The 16,379-nt window shown below is 34.8% G+C and overlaps 1 protein-coding gene across 4 annotated transcripts in view; it reads right to left on the bottom strand.

Annotated features, from left to right (window-relative positions):
• ANGPT1 (angiopoietin 1) overlaps positions 1 to 16,379 on the bottom strand; it is a 253,373-nt gene that overhangs the window by 60,086 nt on the left and 176,908 nt on the right. For 3 of the 4 annotated variants that reach the window (XM_008569687.1, XM_008569713.1, XM_008569704.1), the window contains exon 4: positions 6,337 to 6,569. In XM_008569687.1, coding sequence (XP_008567909.1) covers positions 6,337 to 6,569 — 233 coding nt within the window. The remainder of the gene's footprint in view (positions 1 to 6,336; positions 6,570 to 16,379) is intronic. The other variant, XM_008569695.1, reaches the window with a different exon arrangement.

Raw genomic sequence — 16,379 nt, forward strand, 5'->3', positions numbered from 1 at the left:
GGAAATATCCCTTTTCAGATAGTTCATTTAATTGAAATTCTAATTTCAAAAGAGAATTAACCACACAATTTCAAATCTCCCCAAAAGATGTGGTTTAGAAATAGTTCATGGGAGAGGTCAAGGACTGTATTATTTTTTATTTTGTTATCATTTGTTTGGCTATCTGCTATTCACACAATTTTTTTTTTTACAGAAATTACAACTTTTCAAAAGGCAGATAACATGCTCTATCCAAAAGACAAAATATACCATTTCCAAAAATAAACAATCACTTTCCTCTTAAGCCACTGAGTTTTATGAAAGGAAGTGCTAGACAGCGTGGTTCATTTTAAGGAAATTGTAAATGTTTGACATGTAATTTTCTGTCAAGATAAAGCATTTCCTTCATTCAATGAGAACAAGGACACGCTGTAGTGTTCAGCAGATGACTGCCTGTATTTTTCTTTTCCTTTCCACCTAATGTTAAATTGTGCATTACAAGTAGACAATAAAACCCAAGTATTTTACTCAGTCAATGAAAATGGTATTTTCTATTTTTATCAATGTTTATATGAGTGACATTCAAAAAGTTTTAATTTCCTCCCATAATTTGTGATGTTTTTAAATCATTCTTAACTCAAGTGACATATAGTTCAAGCTATATTATCCTTTGACTGAATGATTTACTTCACAAACTCAGTAGACACTGTAGGGTGGTAAATTCCTTTCAGATGGTAGAATTATTCTGAGAAAAGAGCCAAATGACCCTCAGTACCGGGAAGGAAGCAAATGCCTCATTTCCACTTTTAAAAAGGACATAAGACCAAAAATAATGATCAAACGTTCCATACCGTTGCAGTCAGCCTCTGGGAAAACCACTTCAGCCCTATAATGTAGATCACTTACAAATTTATACTATTAGTCATTATGTCTTTCACATAATGTAAAATAATTCTTAAAAATGAACTTCAAGAGAAGCTCTTATGAGTTGAAATTTCAACTTCTCAAGAAGGAACTAAGTATACAAACTGTTCATGCCTCTTGGTATTTATTTATTTTTAAGTTTCTTTTATTCCTCTCTACGTTGTGTGCCTTTTATCTAAAATGGTTATTGTCCCTTCACATTCTAGTTTCTTCAATGTGGGTAGATAATGGTTTCTGTTTTTATTTCCTCTCGTTCACTTTAGTCTTCCACATACGCAATTGAGACATTCAGTCTACCAGAACTCTGCCTACAGAGAGTCACATCTTAGTTCTGAAGTTCATTTTTCACTCTTTTCTTTCTTTTTTAAAAATCTGACCATTATACTACTCGCCACTAAAAAGAACACCTTTCCGTAAGTCTTTCTTCCCTTCCATAGTACTGCTGCTCACTATTCTTTCCCCCACTAAATCTATGTTTTTCTTTTGTTCTCCTCTTTTTTGTTATCTGTACCTTGAAGAGCTACAAATTTTCTGTCCTTGATATTGCACTTTTGTTATTTTATAAAATAGGCTCACAACCTTGGTGTGTAAGGTCTCTGAAATTGTATACAAGGTTGTGCCTGCATCCTTGCACTACTGTGTTGAGGTAAGTGGGAAGGAAAGACGGCATAGTTTGCATCAGATTCTCAAATGGATCTGTGACCCCCAAAATGGATCTGTGACCCTCAACTGGTCGAGTTATTGCTTGTATGTACATTCAATGATTTTACCACTTGTGTCCTCTGAAGACACACCAATTTATGCGGTCATCCAGATTTCTGTCCTGAATTCCAGATTCATTTTCCTCTGCCAGCTGGACTCTGTCCCACAAGCACCTCAGTCAATATGTCTGAAACTAAAATTGGTGTCTTTCCCCAAACCCACTTTCCCTCCCCTGCTGCTGATTCTAAAGAATGTTAGCAACTCTCCTTCAGTTACGTAACCCAGAAATTTGGATGTCATATTTAATTTTACCTCTAGAAAGTCATTATTTCTTGTTGATTTAATTTTTTTTTCTTTTTCAAATTTCCTCCACTTACCTTTCCATTTGCTTTGGCTTGATCTTGATATTACTATTTCTTTCCTAGGAGATCACTTTGAGAATCTGATGAAAATCATCAATTCTACCTTCCCCTTCCAACACAGTACAGTGGGTAATGTACGATCTCCAGAACCAGAGCCTCTGGATTCAAATCTCAGCTCACACACTTGCCAGCAGTGTGATACTTGAAAATTATTTACCTCTCTGTGCTTAGTTGTTTTTTCTTTTTTTAATCTTTCACATGGGGTTAATAATAAAACCTATTTTACAGAGTTGTTATCAGAATTAAGTGAGTTATAATTTAATTATCAGAATTAAATATGCAAAGGGATCAGAAGACCTGCTTGTGATAAGTATTTGCTAATATTATGGTAACGGAAAAAACACCCATCTGGTCCTGCTGCTTCCAGGCTTCTCAACTTTCAGTACATTCTTCCCACATTGTGACTGGAGTAATTTTTCTAAAATGCAAATATAGCCATTGTCCTTGTACATTGACAATGACTCCTCATTGCTTTAAGGGAAAATGATGTGGCCTCCTTAGTCTCTCAGTTTACCTTCCTAACCTCATCTTTCACTATTCTCCTGCCCTTGATTCTGAGATTAGGCTATGGGTCTATGTGTTACCTCCCCTGCCACATGCTCCCATGACTTCTGACAAACATACAGATTGCTTGCATTCTCTGAGAGTCCTCCACTTTCTTCATTTTGAAGATTTAGCCATCATCTCCCCATTAGAGCCAGCTTGCCTGTGTTTTAATCCTAGGTAAATCTTTCCCGGCTATGTAACTTTGGGCAAATTCTAAGTTCCCCATGGAAGTTATAAAATGGTGCCAGCCATAGTAGCTTCTTCATCCTGTTGCTGTGAGAGCTGAGTTAATACATGTAAAGCTTAAGCAATGCTAGAGTCATAATAAGCCTTCAATAAAATCCCCAAAAGACTTTACACATGCTGCATTTTGCCTCATTCTTCTGTCCCTGCGTGATTTTATTATTCCCCTTTTGTGCTTTGCTTGCTGGTGCCCGGGTACCTTGGGCTTACCTCTAGCAAAGAATCTAGGAGTATAACTGTTTGTTTACAGTTTATCTCCCTATCAAAGTCTAGGTTTCTTGAAGCCAGACTGAAATACATCTTTTATTTTTCCCAGAGATCTCAACAATATCTGGCACACTATAGGAACTGAGCAAATACTTGTTAAATAAAAATAGACAAACATCCTTATCTCCCAAAAGAGAATATGAAACAGAATAGTTGTTGCAGAACTGTTTTTTGAATGAATGGATAAGTTTATGAATCACATCTTGGTATAGCAGGCATGTGCCCCAAGCTGATTTGGACAGTGAGACAATGAGCCTGTGTAATGTTATGATGTTGCCTAAATACTACTTTCTTTTTAATTTTTTCTTCTCTTTCTGTCTTCCTTCCTTTTTTTCATTCTTTGTCAGTAAATTGTCAATGACATAATATGATGTTTGCCCCGTGTGTGTTCAACATATGTGATGATGTTTTAATCACCACTATGCATAGATAACTAGTGAATGTTTGATAATCACAGAGGATGACTATCCTCCCCCAAAGGATTCCAAACCTTGTTTTCACACCATTATCAATGTAAACTATTTAATTCCAGCAATAACTGTGAATTGCCAAAAACATGAAGCAATCAGCTGAGCTTTGACACTGTGATAATATTGAGGGCAATACTTTTTAAGTGGGTAATGTTTCCAAGAATAAATGTGACCAAATGTTTGCAGACAGAGGTGAGACAAAAATAAATGTGAATTTAAAAGTAAAACATGTACATGTAATCCTTTAATAAATAACAAATCCATATGATAAATAAATTTTTCATCGTAAAATAGAGATAGGTTTTACATATGTATTTTAAAATTTGAATAAAATAAACATTTATTTTAGTATCTAATATTTAACCCAGTATTATGCTATTAGCGATTTAAAAATTTTAATCCACAACAACTGAAGACTATGGCTCCAATGAAAATAAAGATATGCAAAGAATAAGAATTTTGATAGAAACCTTATTGAGAGCTGCTTTCCAGTTTTGTGTCTTTTATGAGCCCTAAAGTAACTAAATATTTAGTTAGAATATTTAACTGTGAGATTAGAGAAAAAAGTAGATTAACGAAAGCAAATAAAATCTATGATTATGAGAACACAGAACCCATTGAGAAATTAGGCAATATTGTTACATTAGGATCTCAAATCATGTAGTTAAATAGGATTTATTTTAGGATTGTATTATTAAAAGGAAAATAGATATCTAGGGGACTGGAGTATGACATAATTTCAGTCTCTATTGTTATTATTACAATTTTTTAGATATGTTATAGCATAGAATAGACAAAGTTACATTTCACACCCTGAGTAGATGTAAGGGCAGCTTCTATCACGATCACCATCGCAATTGCTCAACAACTATTTCTTGAATTAAATAGATTCTTGGTTGCTTGATATTGCACACCAATTCCAAACCTAGCCAGCACTTTTCATTTTAAACTTACATTCCTGCCTGTAAAAGCTTAAAGACATATTTATTAGACAAAAACTCAGAAGTTAAATTATGATAAGTGGGCAGACATATGAGCTCTGTGAGAATCACCAGGGCTTGACATCGCTAAAATCAGGAAAAAAAAACTACCCAACTCCATGTGTTTGAAATCTCAGGATGATAAGAAAAATGTGTTTTCAATCTTTCCCCAAATATACTTGGTTCAATATGAGAATAGATATCTCATATTAATACTTAATTTCTAAATACTCATGAGATCTATTAAAATTCTCTGGCAAAATCCTACCATGCTTTCCTTCCAGTGGACTCTAACTCAAGGTTTTGGCAGGCTCTGACTGGTTAGCAGGTTTTTTCCTTCCCAATCACATTACTGAGTACACCCAAATGGAGCACTGGAAACTCACTGTTTGAAAACATTACAAAGTATATTAGAGGCTTGTTAAGACTATTTAAAAGAGATATAACTCAAGGTAATGGAGTATAAAAGAGAAATGTGAAATGTCTTTAAAACAAGATCACTCACTATGGAATTGTTCTGTATATGCATATCTATACCAGAAAGTATGAAATGGAGCTAATTTTCCATGTAACTGAAGTCCACTATTAAATTAAAGGAGGCTCCATATATACACATTGCATATACACACTGAACCGTTATATGTGAAATGTCACATAAACCAATGGCTAAATGACAGCAAGAACCTTCTGATGTAAGCAGAGCTCTCTTTCACTCATCACCATTTACAGTTCTATCTCATTCAAAGAAAGGCTGACTAGAGAGTAGAATTACAGAAGATCACCTCAAGATCCAAACTTGGAAGAGCTGTACTGAGGCTCAGGAGAGGTTCTGCTTGAAGTGGACAGGTGCTCACTCACAGAGATACTCAGAGATATTTATTCAATAATTGTTGGGTGTGGAGCCGGCCTGTGGCTCACTCGGGAGAGTGCGGTGCTGATAACACCAAGGCCACGGGTTCGGATCCTACATAGGGATGGCCGGTTTGCTCACTGGTTGAGCGTGGTGCTGACAACACCACAAGGGTTAAGATCCCCTTACCGGTTTAAAAATAAAATAAAATAAAATAAGACAGTTGTTGGGTGGATGGGCGGATAGACAGATGGATGTCTTCTAAAGAGATACAGGCCTGCAGATATTTCCAGTGGTTAAATGGCTGCAGAAATCCTACTGATATCAAAAATTTGTAATTTCTACTGTTACAAAGACACTCCAGAATAAATGTGCCTAGAGACCCTGGTTAAATCTTCTCTGCACAGGACTACGCACAAGTGATCTTAATAAATACTTTTAATAACAATGATCCTTTCTCACTCATGATAGTTATTGGGAGCTCTCTCTACCTCCTTTTCTCTGCAAGCAATACTTCCCTCTGCACTCACTGAAGAAACAATTAATATTAGTTTTAAAATGGGAATTTTCTTGAAACTCTCCCTGAACTTTGAACTAGTCTTTAACATTGGCTAATTTCTGCTGCATGTAGTTAAGTGTCTAACACAATAATATAAATTTTTATCCATGGCTGTATAGTAGATTTTATCTAAGATTAAAAAGACTAAGAAAAAAAGAAGTAATTAGACAGCTCTTTTAGAAAGCTATTGTGGATTCATAAATTCAAGATTATCAATACATTCTCTGAAGTTAGAAACATGAGAAAATTATCAACAAAAACTTCTCTAGTGCTTCTAAGAATAAAGTTCTATTTTTACACAGAAATCAATGCAATGTAGAAAATCATACTGAGTATTTACTTGCTCATATGAAATAAAATATTTACAAGACCAAAGTGAGAAGGAAATTCTTACCACCTTCTTTAGTACAAAGGTTGACAAGGTTGTGGACTGTGTCCATCAGTTCCAGCTGCTGTTTTTGAAGGACACTGTTGTTGGTGGTGGCTCTGTTTAATTGTTTCTCCAGCTCCTGGATTATATATGTTTGACGAGTAACCAAGCCTTGAAGGTTTTCTTTCTCTTCCTTTAAGGTGTCCAACTCTTCTTTGTGCTTTCCCTCCATCTCTAAGATTTTATGTTCTAATAAACTACAAAGAAGTGAAAATAAGACTTAACTTTTGCAAATACTTTACAAAAAAAAAAAAAAAACCAACAACTTTAATTCAACTAGTTCTAAAATTTATTTATGATTATACTTTTTAATTAGGTACTTTACCATGAAAATGTTTTGTTAGAGACTCAAGAACATATACATATATATTTAAATAGGAGTTACGTATACAAGTGGTCTTCAAAAAGTTCATGGAAAGATTCATGCTATCTTTTAATTCTATTTTACATGAACTTCTTAAAGTACCCTCATATAACATGTCAAATAAAGAATTATTAAGCCAGATGTTGTCAGAGTAATGTTTGCTTCCTAAATATAATTTATTTCCTTGGGTGTATCTTATACCCAGGGTAGCTGACTTACACTCAAATAATGGTCTGGAAAAGTTATAGTATAACTTTCTCTAAGGAAATGGGTCCAATAAGAAACAGAATAGTCCAGAAGAAAAATATGAATAAAACTATAAAAATATAAATAAAAAATATTTTTTAAAATAAATAAATAATATAAATAAAACTATTTTTAATTTACTTTACTTCATTCATTTGAGAGTCCCAAAACAATAATATTAATTAAATTTTATAGTAGTATTGTGGGATCAAAAGATAGTGTATTGATGCAGAAACACAGGACCTGAAAAGTAACCTGTCTAAAATCACAATAAATTCTTGGGATTTTTGATACCTGGTCTTGTGTCATAACCATTCGCTTACTTTATATCTTAACCCCAGCTTTAGGATGAGGCTCCCACATCAAGTTCCCAGATCACTGTATAAATTATTCAGAAAAGGAAGACTTCATTGAGCTGTTGTCATGGTATTACAAAAGGACTTGGGAGACCTAGCTTAGAGTGTTGCAATCTTCAACTGAGAATATTCATTCTCTCAGATCTTTAAAGATATACTGTACACATGAAAAATGATAGAGAATGCAGAAGCACTCTTGGATCCTAGCAACTGAATGGAAATAAAGAACATTTACGTTTTATAGAGTGTCTAATATACTACTATTCCTCAGGGGAAAGGCCTATTAGGTTTTCTCATTCTGTTTTCAGAAGGTTCAATCAATCCTTAGTTTACAAGGTGTTATTCAAATGCAACGTACCAGAATGGGCACTTAATTTACCTTGGAGAAATACAGCACTGAATCATTTCTGTAGTTTCCAAAAAGGGGACGCTAGGGAGTATTTTAAATTTAATGCTTAAATTATAAAATAGAATATGTTTGAAGAACCAAAATTTTCCAACTCCATCTAGCAGGCGTAACGTCTTATTGTCTTCTACACAGATTAAGAAACATGGAAAGAACAGCTCATGGGCATTCCAGACCTTTGCCAACAAACCTGTCCTCCAAGGGAATGTGGCCCAGCATATGGCAGGAAATTTGCCCATGAAGCCAAACCTGAAAAATAACTGGGGTGCATCTATGTATACGATCCTTCTAATTTACAACACCCTTGGCAGCAGGCCCAAATTCAGACATAAAAATTTCACATTGACACCCAGTAGGGAAAGTTCTGTGACTTCTGCAAGATGGGAAAAGCCACACTTCTCTCTTGAGTTGCCCTTATTCTACCGGGCACCAATAGAGAAAGGAGCCCTGCCCTATACTGATCATAACACAAACCTAACTTGGATAGATCTTGAGTAGAGTGATTTGGGAAAAATGTGGCGGCCACTTAAATTTTTTAAGAATCTTTTTTGGAAATAAAAAACTTAGGCAAGAAAATCAGAGTAAGATGAAAGACAATATCTCTAAGGGGTAAGAATGATTCATCATCTTTTAGTATTTTCTTCTGTGCCAATAACTTGTTGCTGTCGGAAAAGTTCGTGGTAAAAACAAAGACAAAACAAAAAAAAAAACAACCTCTCGACTGTATCTATTGGTTAGAAATTTTATCCTACCTACTAGTTAAGTGATTAGTGTACTTGTTGTAGGATGTCAAAGGAGGTTTTCTCTGTGCCTATTAACTTTTGGCCTTCAGATCTGAGAATTAATCACAATCGATGCCTTAGCTTATGCTCAGTTTACTTTTTAATGACCTTTGTTCATCCTCCTAGAGTGATAATCAGATGCAAGATGCACATAATTTAGAGTCATGAATGTATAAGAAAATCATCTTTTAAATTCACAGGAGTTATAGTATACTACCAAGGAAATCTTAGCATTAATTGTTCAAATGACAATCATGTATTGATTAAAATTTGGAAGCTACAGTCACATGAGACTGGATAAAAATTCTAAATTATCACTTGTCCCTGAAATAAAATGAGCACTGTCCTTTTAGTTTTCCTAATCAGCAAGTAACATCCTAGTTTAGAAAATATCATGTTATAGTTATAACTTGTATTTATTAGTTGCTAACTGCCAATAGTTATGTAAAATGTAAAATGACACTGTTCCTATTTGAAGGATTTATTTTTAGAGAGAAAACCTCAGATAAAAAACAGCAGCTATAAGAAACTTCTGTTTCAGACATCATAGAGTTTTTTTTCTTTTTCTTTTTTTTTTTTTTGGATTTTTGCATCAATGTTTTTTTCACTTTCTATTTTTGATATATTTCTTGTTTAAGAGAACATATACTTAGAGATGACAACGATTTCCTATCTCAGATGTCACTAAAAGAGGTAGGTGTATTTTATTTTGTTTTGTTTTTTAGGATAATTTGAAAAGATCTATGAGTGAAAAGTTGATCAAAAAAGTCCTGGCACCAGAGGAAACAATTCTGGCACTGCCTGTGGAAGAAAATGCCTGCATTTCCTGAGTAAAAGGAATACGGATTAGCGTGTTGGAAAGATCTTTAGTTTTAGTAATTTACTAAGCAAACTTTAATGTATCATGACTACCTGGTATTAAAAGATATCAGCATAACCTGTCATCTTAGAATGGACATTCGTGAAAGTGAGGAAGGGACTGTCATGGATGTAAGAAGCCGGCTGTGCATTACGGACATCTCACCGGATCTGGAAATCCAAGAAACATGCATGGCAACCACAGGCAAATTGGAAAGATATCACACTGTTTCCCAAATGGCAGGTCTTCTCAGTTAATTATCTCTTCTAGTCATTTCCCCATCTCATTTCTTCACTTGGAGCTCCCTTAATAACATTCGTATCTCAGTAATTCTATATTAACTTTCTTTATTAGGGATACCATTTATATTAGTGACTTCTTCAGGCAAGACTAATCTTTTCCTGACCCTTTACTTCCTTTGATAGTACTCATTCCTGTTTCACCTTTTCTTTGTATTTGGCTTCTTGTCTTTGATTCTTCTCATCCATTGGTTATCATCTACTTTGGAAGTCAGTCCTTCCTTGTCATTACTTCCAAAGTGGCTTGAATCCAAATCTTGCTTGCCAGAAAAGTCTACATACTGTTTCTACTTATTATCACAGTCTTGTAATTTATCCGTAGAGTTGTGTAGTGTTTTAAAAACCTTTATCTTCTTTGATTCTTAAAATGATACAGTGATGCAGACTGAATGGATGTTACAAGCCCTAGAGTATAGGTAAGAATCATAGTATCTAGTCCAAAATTGTGCAGATATTAAGTGTCAGAACCAGGATAAAAAGCCATGTCTTCTAATTTATTAGACCAGAAATCTACCCATGACATCCCATGGTTGTGAAAATGAGCATTACATAGTCTAATGTCTTTGACTTAATTTAAAGTAATCTCTGCCTACTTTCACCCATTTATGTTATACCAGGAATCAAGGCATCACCTTAACATGTCCTCAGTATTTGCTGTTCTCCATCTGGTTATTTTGGGAGTTTGTCTTTCACAGTATTTGAACCTATCCATTTTTTCCATGTATAAAAATAAAACTTCTTTGCCAAGCAAGTTTTAAAAATCTGAGCTGAGATTTTAAGTACCACTCTGCCTTAACACCTTTACTGTTAAATTTAATTTTCCTATTCAATATACTGGTCATATTCCATTTTGTCCTTGAAAACTTTTACTGGTTCTCTTATATTGTCCCTATCCAGGTCAGTTGGGAGAGGCCACCTCAAGTAGGCATGGAGACCTTTCTATATAGAGGTTGATCTGGGGCAACATTAGAGCTCCTAAAATTAAATAGACAAAGAACTCAGGTTTTCCCTGATTGCCTTCAGCAAGAAGTTTGGCTTAGCTTTAAATTCATAACACAAAACCTATACGAATTGAGAAGAAATCCAAAGACAAGGTTTCTCACAGGATTCTTAGTACTTCCTGTTTCCCATCTTTCAGGACACACTTGAGAAGAGACATGCATAGACTTTTGGCACTTAACTTCTAGTTTAAGACAGAGGTGCACTTTAATGAAGAATAAAATAAACAAAATAATCTATGTCTTGAACTTCAGTAAAAGGTTCTCAATGAGTGTACACAAAGAATTATTTGAAGGTTTTGGTTGATTCCCCCCCCCACCCCGTTTCACAGTCTGTCTCCTCGAACATATTTTTTATTGAAAATATTTCAAATCATCAAATACATCTTGAAACTTTCACAGAAAAATCTCTCCCTTTCAAATTGTTTCCCACAATAGAGTTCTTAACATAGCAGCCAATGAATTCACAGTGGTGACAGTCGCCTAAGCTCTACGTGTGTAAATATAGCCATTCAAACGAGGAGGGCAATGTTGAAACTACAGACCTTATTTTTATCTGTCTGACCCTATTTACAGATGTCTCAATTTTATCATTTCTAATATGTGTGGTGTCAACATGTGTTGCAAATATGGGTCTTTAAAGTTTGATTTTGTCCCCCATTTAAACAAAGGTATATTTAGTTTAGGTTAAATTTATACTGCAAGTTTCTAATTTCAACACAGTAAATTTTCTTTCAGTACAGCTAGTCACATTTGTTTGGTAATTCAAATTTAAGGCAGAAGCATAGGTACTATACATAAGCATGAGCAAATAAATGTATAAAAGAATCTTGGGTAAATAAGAGTAAGCTAAATATGTTGTGAAAGAAAATCAAGAAGAAAATAGACTGACACATTTCATGACATAAAAATGTAATATTTCTATGAAAAAATAGCCCAAACAATAAGTGACAAATTAGAGAAAATATTCGCAACATATATGGCAAAGTTTTAATATACATTCTAGAGCTCATAGGAGTTAATGAAACAGAGATGATCTAATCGAAACATGAGAAACACACATGAATAGGCTAATCACAGCAGAAGAAATGCAAATAGTCAGTAAACATGAAAAGGTGAACAATCTAACCTCCCAGGTAGTCAAGATTAATAAGATGGCTAGCAGGGTTTTGGGAAATTAAAAAGCCCATGTACACTTGTGGAGAATGTAAAATTGAGAGGTAACTTGTCAATATCTATAACAATTTTAAATAATCACATCAACAATTCTAAGAAAGTACATATTTATTAATATAAATAATAATTATAATAAATGATGAATTACAGTGCATCTACAAAAATGGATCGCTACTCATTCTTTAAAATGAATGAGGAATATCTGTATATGGTTATATGTGTAACATATCCATAACGAATTGTTATAAAATAAATAGTAGAAATAAACCCAGCTTTTAAAATAATATTTAAAATATATATCCAGATGCATCATATAAATATGTACTCGTGCATATGTGCAGTTGTGTATGAATATGTGTCTTTGTAAACATGCATAAATATGCACACTCTATATACACATGTGTGTGTTAGTATACCCACAGAAAAAACCTGGAAGAATAAGCACCAAACTGATAATTTGTTAAAGATGATTATCTGCAAGAGGGTTAATGGTGTAGAAATATGGAGTTAGGGAGACTTTGACCCGTAATTGGATACGGTCTATATCAAGATTTTTTTCATTTATCAGAGAAATGACATAAACATCCCTGGGTCTAGAATGGGCTGGGCAGATGCTGCCTAGAAATTAAAAAGTTGGGCTGTGTTAGTGAACTTCAGAGTGTGGATGGATAACCGTCGGTGCCATGCAACGGGCTTTTGGAAATGTAGAGTAGTGATGTAAACACTATCTCTATTTTTGTATGTTAGAAGCAATTAATAAATTTGCAATAACTAATGTAAACTATGTGCTTTGTATTTTCCACTGAAAGTATTTTTGTTAGTTTTGTGTATGTGTGTGTGTGCATGCATGCATATGTGTATATGGACAATTGGCATTTGTTGGAACAGAGCTACTGGGACATTTGCCAGTTTTTTATTCATTCAACATTCAAAAAGCATTTAATACTATATACACTATGTGTAGAAAATTGTGCCTGGGAGCAGGCAACAATAAATAAATGACAGTCTCTGTGTACCAGAAGGTTAGAGCCTAATAGTATAGATGTAGATAAACACACACACACACACACACACACACACACACACACAAGCATATATATATTATAATGTGATAGAATAAAAAAATGGGTAAAAATAGGTACTTTGTGATCACATAAGTTGTAATAAGCAAATCTTTCTGGCAAAGTCAGAGAAGGGTTCTAGGAGGAGGTGACACATGCACTGCATTTTCAAGAATTTGTGTGTTGCATAGGAACATCAGGTGCACCACACAGCAAATACAAAACATATCTGAAATAACATCATGTGCTATTAACAACTGACATCAAAGACTACCATGCGTGCAGGCACCGTCCTCAGTGCTTTACATGCATTAACTCAATCTTCACATCAACTCCATATGGTACTGTTATCATCATCTCTGTGTTACAAGTTAGGAAACCAAAGCACAGAAAGTATAAGTGACTTGCCCAAAGTCACACAAATAATATGTGACAGAGTGGGTTAATGCAGGGATCAAGGCAAAGTGAAACCCAGGCAGTCTCGTGCTCTTAGCTATTAGGCTACACTGTCTGAAAAAGTAAGACGAACAGAAGTAAGACTGCAAAATTAGGATTATAATGATCGTGAACTATGTCTTATGCTAAAGAACTTGAACTTTCTTCAATTATTTATACAGAATCGTCAGGGGGTTAGGAGGGATTTAAAAGAGAAAAGTAGTCTGGCTTGCATTTTAGAAAGAAGACTTTGGCAGAGTTCTGGATAATAGGTTTGAGTGGCACAGGCTAAGGCACGGAGGTCATTGCAATGGCCTAGACAAGAGCTAATGGGAGTTTGACCTAAGACATAGTCAGTGGGAATAGAAAGGACAAAATTGGTTGGAAAAATGTTTAGGACATAGAATTGATAGCATCAAACAGATTGGTGAGATGTGAAGAATCAGGGAAAGAAAAAAATTAGGATAACCCTTAGATTTCTAGTTTGATCAGAATTCTAATACATGGTAAGGTCCTGAGGTTATTGAAATTTAAAAGAAAGAACATGTTATATGCCATAAAATTCATTATGCAAAGAATTGAAAGAAAAAAAGATAATGTTCTTTCAATTCGAGACGGTGGGTGGCAGATGTTCTATTTACAAAGAATAACACAGAGTAGTACAGATTCTAAAAGACACTTTTCCTTGATCCCAGCTATATACAACTAATATAATTCAAACTAGTATAATGCTAGATGATAACAAGATATTTAGTATTTTGTAAAGAACTTATCAAACGAAGGATAGCTTTAACGAAAAAAAAAAAACCTGTGATTCAATGCTTCGTTTATTTAGGCATATTAGGTATTAAAACATCAATACTTTATTATGCCATTATAGTAATCTGTAAGACATAATTTGGTGTCTTGAAATTACACGAGCTTCAATCGCTTAAAATTAATTAACTTAATAACTTCCCATAACTCCAGCTAGAAGATAAATGAGGCTTGTCAAATAAGTTCAGTGAATTCCCAAAGTAATATAAATAGTTTATATGTCCAACTCCGTCCGGTATTAGAAGGACTAAATAATGACCTATATAGTGATAGGCCAAGAACAACTGGTCTACCCCTTTCTTCAAATTTCTATTTGTGTCAGAATAACTTGACAACCACATCAATGATATTTGAGGCTGTATCACTTTTGGAAAATATTCTTTATAATAATTAAAGCAGAGAATCATCATGAATTTGAACCCAACTTTTGCCATACACTAACTATTTGGTTATGGGAAAGTTACTTGACCTTTCTAGGTTTCAGATTTTTATGTGTAAAATGAAAATAAAAACGCATACTTGGCATAATTGGTTGGTGTATTAGCAATAGTAAATGTAAAGCATCTGACACAGATGTTTACCCAGATAGCTAGTCAGCATATAGTATTGCTCAAACTATGTTGCAGAGGCCATCACATGTCTAGTTCTATTTCACTCTGAATGATCTTAATGAAGATGTCTCTAATCTTCCCTCTGCAGATTCAACACAATTATCAAGAAAGCCCATGTGTTCCATCTTTGTATACACGAGGTGTTGAATTTCCCTTCCTGTATACCCTACTGAGGCAGAAGGATTTCTTCTGGGATATTCCTTTGCCCGGCTGTGCTCCCACCTTGGAAGAAGTTATGGTTATGTCAGAGATGGGCAGATTCCTTGAAACCTGGCCAGTCAACTAACAGATCCACTCTCATATTTGGTTCAGCTGAAAGAAATTGAATTATGACCTCTTTTTCTATACACCTTTCTTTTCCACTGTTTTAAGCAGAAGCTGTAGAACACATACTGGAGGAATCCAACAGAAATTGACAATTACATGTTCGACCTCGTGCTCATACCAAAATTAATTAATGTCTCCCATTTACATGGGTCCTTGGGTGCTCAATTTCAATTACATTGGTGAGTTATGGATTCCTCACTTCCAAGTGCTGTTTCCTTGAGGTAAGAAAAAAACTAAGTTTTAAGATTAGAGTAGCATCCAACAAAAGAAAAAAATATTTCCCAAAGAAAGCAAACTAGAAACTTCTTGAAGTCAACCCCACTGGATTGTTCAGAAAACAAACAGTAGAGAAAATGTTGCTAATCCTATTCCTGCTTTGTGCTTTTGGCTATTTGGGGGATAAAGAAGTGAATCTAATGGGGTCAGAAATCCGTTTTCAATCCTACAAGTGATGCATTTAATTTGGCAGGATGTAAGTCAGCAGGACCTCTCATCATGCTTGTGTAGTATAATCCTACCCATAAAATATTTCTTTTTTCTGCCAAAGAGATGGTAGACCCTCCTAAGGGCTATCTCACTCACTTGGTGGCTGAGTCCCGATCATACTCAATGCTGGTAAGTCATATACCCGGACACAACTCCTGACATTCCCTGGGGAGGAAGCAAAGCTTAATTTAGATAATCCCCTCTACAAGTGTATTAGTTGATCCAAACCAGACCTGGCCGACTTAAGGAACGTTGTTCCTACATTTCAGAGATGTCTCGGTGTAGAAATAGCTTCTTGCTGCATTTGGAGGATTAAGAGGCATATAAGGAATAGGTAGGGAGGATCATTATACTATTTTTAAAAAGTATAAACAGCTTTATGTTTGACTTTGACCTTCTCTCCACTTAAGTGGGGGGAGCATATTTCTTTGTTGCTTTAGAAAGTGCTTGGACAAACTTCTCAAATTCCATTGCACATAGGAAAATTAACAATAACAATAAACAAGATAGGGAAAGTATGCTACATAACACAAGTGAGTATTTTCAGTTTGTATAAGGAAAATCACTTTTTAAAAAAAGTGCTTCATGGAAGAATAGTTTAAGAATAGATGTTCCACCAACACTCCCTTACACACACTGGACCCTTCAACAGGGAGACAGACGTAACTATAGAGATACAGCAAAGCCAGGAGGTACAGCAATTGATAGAAAAACACCCCCAGCAACCACATGGGAGGTCCAGGGTCTAAAACGAAAGGGGTGGGGAGTAGGAACATAAGATGCAT

The sequence above is a fragment of the Galeopterus variegatus genome, unplaced genomic scaffold (genome assembly GCF_000696425.1).
Source record: "Galeopterus variegatus unplaced genomic scaffold, G_variegatus-3.0.2 Scaffold28, whole genome shotgun sequence".
NCBI classification, from domain to species: Eukaryota; Metazoa; Chordata; class Mammalia; order Dermoptera; family Cynocephalidae; genus Galeopterus; species Galeopterus variegatus.